The sequence below is a fragment of the Lipotes vexillifer genome, unplaced genomic scaffold (genome assembly GCF_000442215.2).
Source record: "Lipotes vexillifer unplaced genomic scaffold, Lipotes_vexillifer_v1.1 scaffold524, whole genome shotgun sequence".
Classification (NCBI taxonomy): domain Eukaryota; kingdom Metazoa; phylum Chordata; class Mammalia; order Artiodactyla; family Lipotidae; genus Lipotes; species Lipotes vexillifer.
Genome location: NW_006774722.1, coordinates 1,539,581 through 1,546,697, shown reverse-complemented (window position 1 = coordinate 1,546,697; position 7,117 = coordinate 1,539,581). Strand labels below are relative to the sequence as shown.

Here is a 7,117-nt window from a genome sequence, read left to right as displayed (position 1 = left end):
TGTGACTGGTCCAAATAAACGGCAGCACATTTAATGAGATCATGCTCTTTTAAAACATTTTTAAAAAGGTAAAAATAATGGAAAGCCATTGAAAATGATGCAAAGACCATTAAAACAATACTGGTGTCTCGAGACCAATTAAAACATGAACAACTTCAGTTTTCAAAGTTATCATCACTTTCCACATTATTCCACAGGTCCAGGAATATAATCAAGCACCATATTGATAATAGGTAAGTAAACAACAAAGTCCTACATTGGCGATCTGAGTCACGCTCACACAAACGAGGGGCTTTTCTCGGCAAGATTTTCACAAATTGCAAGAATATGCCTACTTTCTGGGCATGGTTAAGTGGCAATGGAGGGGCCAATAAATCAAACCACTGGTGGAATATTTTACTTTGAAATGGAGTGATGTTTGGTTAATAATTTGAGACCCACTAATCCTATATGGGGTGACCCATTTAGAATGGCCTCTGTGTAAATTCACAGTTCATTAAATGGTGTCTGGTTTGAACAGGTCATTAAGTAGTGAGTACATAAGCAATGCACTGAGCAAGGATGGCTGGGGACGAGCACAGAGACACACCGGCTGCTTCTGGCGACTTTCACAACACTACCGAGCTTCCTCTCAATGTGAGGTTATTTCAAATCACCAACTTTTAAATTTAGGTGGTTTTGCTTAGTAACCCCTTTTGGTTACAGGAGAACATGCAGTGCACAAATTTTAGATGAGGAATACTCCATTTACAATTAATTTAAACTTATAAAGCTGTTTTAACTGGCCCATCTAAATGTGTTAATTAACATCAATGATGGTTTCTTATTTTTCACACTTTGTTACTCTGATCATTAACAGTGATGGAAAAGCTAAATTAAGTTAATGGGGAATGGATTATAAATTCTTAAATGACTTCTCAGTTTGTTTTCAACTGGAAAATATAGAGAGAAAAATGAAGAGGCATTTTTGCCTTTACTCATAAATTTTTGGTACCAAATTTCTTAAAAACCAGATGGTTTAAAAAAAATTTTTCCAAAAATTATTTTAACATGCTGCTCAGACATGACTGCTAAAAAAAATAGCATATACAGATATAATATATTGAACAGCTTGAGGAGGCCTGTAAACCTTCAACTCGTTTTCTCTTTCTAAAAAAAAAATATATATTATAACTGAAGAGAGAACTCATCTCTAATCTGCAGCAGTATCCAAGGTCCTTCAAGTGTTGACAGTGAAGGAAAACCAGAAGCCCCTTCCCCTCGCGTGAGCACGACTGCGCGGCGGAGTCCATGGAAACGCTCGCGGCCCCGACGGGCCCGGGGCCGCGCCTCCGCAGGAACCCCCGGGCGCCGGGCGCGAGCACCCGGGTCCACGCGGGCCTCACACACCGACCCCACGCTGCTCAGTGCGACTTCACACCGACGAGGACAACAATGAGGACAATGATGATGACAAATAATATTAAAATCACAAGCATCTTCCGATTCTTCTTTTGATACTGCTCTGCCTACAGAGAGAGGAGGGAAAAAAGGCCGTCATTTTCCCCAAAATCCCAAATCGCGTCTCGCTCATTTCCAGTCCTAGGCCTCTGGCTGCACCCACACACCCGACACTTCTGCCACCGGCTCCATCACCACGATCCCTGCCATCAGCTCCCGCGGGTTCAATCCACGCGAGTCCCATGACCCCGGAGCTCCCTATTTACCCGGCTTCGCTAACACCCACGCTGGGGACCCGCCATCACACGGAGGCCGCCGGAGAGGCAGAAGGCTCTGCTTTCAGATCCCTGTGGGCCGCTTCTCCTTACTTCTCCTTCCACTGACCGCAAGGACCCACTCTTTCGACAGAAGCCTCTCGCTTCCGGACAGTTCTCTGGATGAACGCACAGCTCCTTCACTAAGAAATCGAACACCTGGCTAAAGTTACCACAGCCAGCAGGGATGGAACCGAGGGTCCCAAAGAAGCTTGTTTTCTACCTCCTCGGAATTTGGGAACAAGAAGAAATTCAACCTTTGAAGCACGAACAGGAAAGTTGGCCCTGTGGGGTCAAGCGCAGAAACAACCCACCGAGTCCGGTTCTGTGTGTCCGGTGACACACACGCCCGTGGTGCAGAATGTGACCCACAGAAAGGAGAGGGGAGAAGAGAGTCGTGAGGGTGTCCCTGTCCACGTCGGGGAGGGCACGTCCTGCCCTTCCGTGGCCAGCGCTGCTGCACAGTGAAGGTGAAAGCAAGGAGACAGCCTGAGGGCCGTACCTGCTCGGAACGTGCAGCGTCCTCGGCCCTGCTTCCCCGTCCCCACCAACCTTCTGACCAGGACGTCTGCTTCCTAAGCGAGCCTGCCCGCCCACCAGGAGCCACTCAGCCACAGGAGGAAACCTCAGCGCAGACAGGTTCACCCGTCTGGAGAGCCCGGCCCACGTGAAGCAGGTCCCAAGGCTCCATCAGCCTCAGATGAGCTGACCGCCAAGGCAACGGCCAGCCGTGCCTGGAGAAAGAGGACGGTGCGTGCTTAGTTTTCTAATAAGTAACCTGCAACACCACGGAAGCTGACACCAAATGATATACTTCGAAACCTCTCAAAATGGTTTATAAAAGTAGAACCTTAAACAAAACTTTTAGTTCCCACTAGATTGGTACACTCCCGCGGAGAAAGCTTTTTCCCTTTATCTGCGTTATGTCAAGAATCAAGTTTCGCTAGTTTTTATTTAAGAAACTTCAAAACCGATGCATAATTCAACAGCATATGAAAGGCCGGGCATTACAGAGTGACAAACTAAAGTTAGTTTTCACTCTTTTAATACACAAAGCTTGGCAACCGAATGAGCCCAACGCTTAAAAAGCCCTCTGCATGTACAAGGCAAGCCTCTTTTTCCTCAGTATATGCTGGAGCGCCATTCCCCATCCGGCATGTGGTGACAGAAGCACGTGGAAGAGGCTTCTGGTCAGACCTATGCGAGGTCTTTCTGTAAACCTGACACTACTGTCAGATGTGGCCATCTCTGCCACAGGAAGTGGCTGGTTTCAGAAAGGTGATTAGCGAATCGGAAAAATTACCATTATATACGGCTAGGAATACTGCTAGGTCTCAAAGACATGAGGAAATGGACACAATTTATTTTATTTGTGAAGTAATACATTCCTTTTAAAGAAAACATGCCCCCAATTATATATGAGAGTCACTCAGCAGCGTATGTGTATGTTTCTCATAACTCATTACAAGATTTTTAAGATGTTTTCCATCCATTTTTAACAAATATCATGAAAAACATTCCTGAAACAGCCACTTTATTATTAGCAAAGAATAAGAGAGCTAATACTCTCACTTCAACAAACTACTCTTTCCTCAAGGTAGTACACAGATATACTGCGGTAATTAAAAGGGGAAATTAGATTTTTATCTCCTCCAGAATGAATCCCCACCAGCAATTTATCAGAAAAGTATCACAACAAAGAGAGGCCTGAGTCAGCAGCAACAAGCAGATAGAATGCTCAACACATATTTTAACAAATACCCACTCAAATCGATTTCCTAAAACAAGAAGACCTAAACAAGGAATAAAATATTTTCTAAAAGGGAGAAAACCCCAATTCCTTCAGAATTCCCTGTCACAAAAGGGGATTCTCGGCAGTTTTCAGACCTGCGTGTGAGGTACACTCGGAATCATTAACTGCAGTAAAATGGCAACAGTGCACGTGGTCGGCTCTGAATCAAACGACATGGTGCATTTTTACAGGCCTATCTCGAGCCGACGGCAGACGAGAATGCCGAAGACAGTTATGATGGAAGAGAAGCCTCTCATGAATTCTTGATATCTGATAATAGTTCTTCAAATTCTCAACCACTGAAAGATATGGCATTACCTTGTGAAGCTGTTTCAAGCCATCTTCAGTTTTGATACAGGACTGTTCAACATTATAGTCGATTCTATCAAGGACGGTACCCTGAGTAATAAATGACAGTTACAAGACGATCAACAGCCAAAACTGGGAAAACTGAACTTCAAAAATAAGAGATGCAAATTGCAGACATCATTATCCACAGAATTATCTGTTTTACTTAACCGTGATGTAAAGGTACACACTGCCAGGTCTGGAATCCATCACCGTGCAATATTAGGCACTCAGTGGCAGACTGCTGCACTAGTTGCAATAAAAGTCTAGCTCAGGAGAAAGAGATACTGACAAATTGAGGTTTCTTTTTTGGATTTAGCCACTGCAGGATATGCCATATTCAGACTTACTGGGGCTTTAAAAAATATACGGTTCAGTGGAAATAGGCTCTGAGTGGTGAAGGGCTTGCGTCTGTGCCCGTTTGTTGCTTAAATACTTGGATTCAAGTAAGCAGAGAGGGCCAGTTAAGCCAGGCCTGGTTACGATGAGGTCTGGAAATTGGCTATCATGTCTATAAACGTCAGTCACCATGTGGCTGCATGGGTCAGAGCAAACACGGTAAGCTCCAAGCCACATGTAAAATTACACATTCGCCTCAGGGAGAATTTTGTTTTTAATTGTTTAATCTCTTGGTTCAAACAGGAAGAAGGGACACTGGGCTACACAGAAGGACAGGGCTGTGAACGGAAACGTGCTGTGTTAGGAGACGACAGCAAGAGCAGCTCCGTGGGAGCCTCGGGGGTAATTAATGGAACCAGATCTCCCAGAGCCTCGCCACTCCATTCTGGGGCTGCTTTCAGGGGGATCAGGACCCAAATCCCTGCTGGCAAGATAATAAAATACCCTAATCAGATTGCAACAGCGAACAAACAATTTAATTCTACTTGAGAGCTAGTGGTTCCAGTTGCCATTACACAATAACCTGCCAAAATTAGAAGGGAAACCTTATCTATTGGCAGAATCACTGCTGAGCATGGGCAGACCAACCAGGCCCCCACCGTGGGGTGCTCCCATGAGCACCCCTGGGGTACAGGCAGAGACTAGGAGAACTGTCACTGACATTTGTTTTTTATCTAAAAAAAAGGTGATTAGTGCTTTTATGGGCAATGATAGCAGTATATGTATATAATCCTTACACACACATACACATACATTCGGGGAGTAGGTTCAAATCGTCTTCCTGACGGAAGTGCAGAACCAAAAACGTCTGGAGAAGGACTAGATACTATGGCAGGAAAGCCCGCTGAGGAGGCAGGTAAGTTCACGTACCTGTTCGGCAATCATGGCCCCTAGGTCCCTAAATATCTCGTTTAGGTCGCAAATAGACTGCACGATGCGGCCAACCTCCCGCTCCCGCGCATCCACCATCAGCGTGCTCTGCCCCACCAGTGCCAACTGGTCGTCTGTGAAACCCTAGCAAAACAAAAAGGACGAAGTGTGTGCGTTAGCTTTCATTCCCCTCAGGAAAGCTACAGCGCACCATTTTAGACGTAACTGAAAGGAAATGAATTCTGAAGCTATTTCTATGAAGCACGTAAACCGCAGATAAGCACTCATTCTTCCCTAACAGGAAAGATCCAAATTCCCCAAACAAGCGGGCTCTAAAGCACTCGCGGCCAAAGCAGGGGACACAGGGAACCCCGCGTTTGCAGCTACCCAAGGGCTAAGTAGCAAAACCACCGGGGAGAAGCCTGCGCACCTCTGGGTTCTTCCCAGGAGTGGGGTGGGCAGACTGCTTTCCGGAAGGTTCTGGAAGGCAGATGACAAGGTCTCCCTGCAGCCTTTGGAAAGGAAGAAACAGTATGGCCCCCATGACCGTTCTTCCGCCGGCTGCAAAAGCCACTTGATGGATGTGCACGTCACGCGGGGCTGATCCATTTGCATCGCATGGAAGTTAAAGGTCCACGAAGAGAAGGAAAACAGACCGGAGCGCAAATGCACGGCAGTCAATTCTGCAGCCCCTCACGTACCCGATCATAAAGAGTATTATCGTCTCCATCGTCCATCAGTGGTACTGATGTATCAAAAAAATGCTGGGATCTTTCCTCTCGATTCTTCAGGCCTATCATGGATAGGAATTCACTTTACTTGAATACGTAAACCATCCTGGTTACTGTCCCACCATTAAAAAGGGGAAATCTAGAGTAAAACTCAACAGTCAAAATGGAGACATTCTTAGCAGCTTTAAAAGAACCCTACCTATCTCACCTCCAGCAGAGGTGGGGGGACAGTAAAGGACTACAAACATGCAACAGTATGGAGTACTTGGGGTTATCTAAGACAAAAATCACACCGTAAACGTGTATAATTCACTGGATGCCAAGTGAATGACAAAATGACACAACCATGTGAGAAGAGAAGCAGAAATATTTAATCTAACTGCTGTTACAAAACATTAAAAAAAAATCAATATCTCTCCCTAAAACCATCTCTAGTAGAATTCCAAATGGCCCTATAGTCAAATTTTAGAAAGAGTAAAATTAAAACACAAATATGCCAGTTGTCAGGAGGAGGGAAAACTAGTTTTGGGGGAGCGTGTGGGGATACTACTGATTACAATGGCAATCAAGGAAAAACCAGTTTATAGGGTAATTAGAATGAGGGTGTGGCTGAAGCCTGACTTGGCACTATTTAGGAAGGAAGGGAGGCCGAGTAAATCACTGTGCCTGGGGAGAAAACGTTTGTTTAAACTACTCCCAGGAAAGGTGCTGAGACCCTCTCTCAAATGCTTGCTGTTGTGCAAATGTGAAGCTTTAACATGATTCCAACTGTTTTTTACCTACTTAGCAGCAGCTCCTCCACCCCTAACATCTAGAAAGCTACAAGCTTTTAAAATGTGCCAGACTGATTTTCAAATACTTTAAACTTGACACGGCCTATGTTTCTGTTTTGTTCTTTTTTAGATGAGAACGATTTGACACCCTGTCGCCGTGGTTTCAACCTGGGCATGGTTTCCCACTGGGGGCGGAAGGGAGCTCCTTTCTGTTCCGTGAGGTGGGAATGTGCTCAAAAGCTAACAACGAAAGGCACAGGACAAAATGGAGACTAGTAGCAAAAGAGAAGGGTAAAAACACCAAGCTGTTGCAGGCTCTAATGCCGGAACCCCCGTTACTCACGAGGCCCTGTGCGGGCGGACACTCACGCTTGAGGTAGCCCGACTGCGCGCGCCGGAAGCGGGCGGACAGCTCCTGCAGAGCCTGCGCCAGGGAGCCCACCACGTTGC

The 7,117-nt window shown here is 45.7% G+C and overlaps 1 protein-coding gene across 4 annotated transcripts in view; it reads right to left on the bottom strand.

Moving 5' to 3' along the window:
- Positions 1–1,403: 1,403 nt before the first annotated feature.
- The window catches only part of STX16 (syntaxin 16), a 22,915-nt gene continuing 17,201 nt past the window's right edge, over positions 1,404–7,117 (bottom strand). For all 4 annotated transcript variants that reach the window (XM_007449458.1, XM_007449459.1, XM_007449460.1 and 1 more), the window contains 5 exons: positions 7,037–7,117; positions 5,865–5,956; positions 5,164–5,307; positions 3,865–3,945; positions 1,404–1,508 (listed from right to left, as the gene is read on the bottom strand). The exon at positions 7,037–7,117 is cut by the window's right edge and continues 19 nt beyond it. In XM_007449458.1, coding sequence (XP_007449520.1) covers positions 1,404–1,508; positions 3,865–3,945; positions 5,164–5,307; positions 5,865–5,956; positions 7,037–7,117 — 503 coding nt within the window. The remainder of the gene's footprint in view (positions 1,509–3,864; positions 3,946–5,163; positions 5,308–5,864; positions 5,957–7,036) is intronic.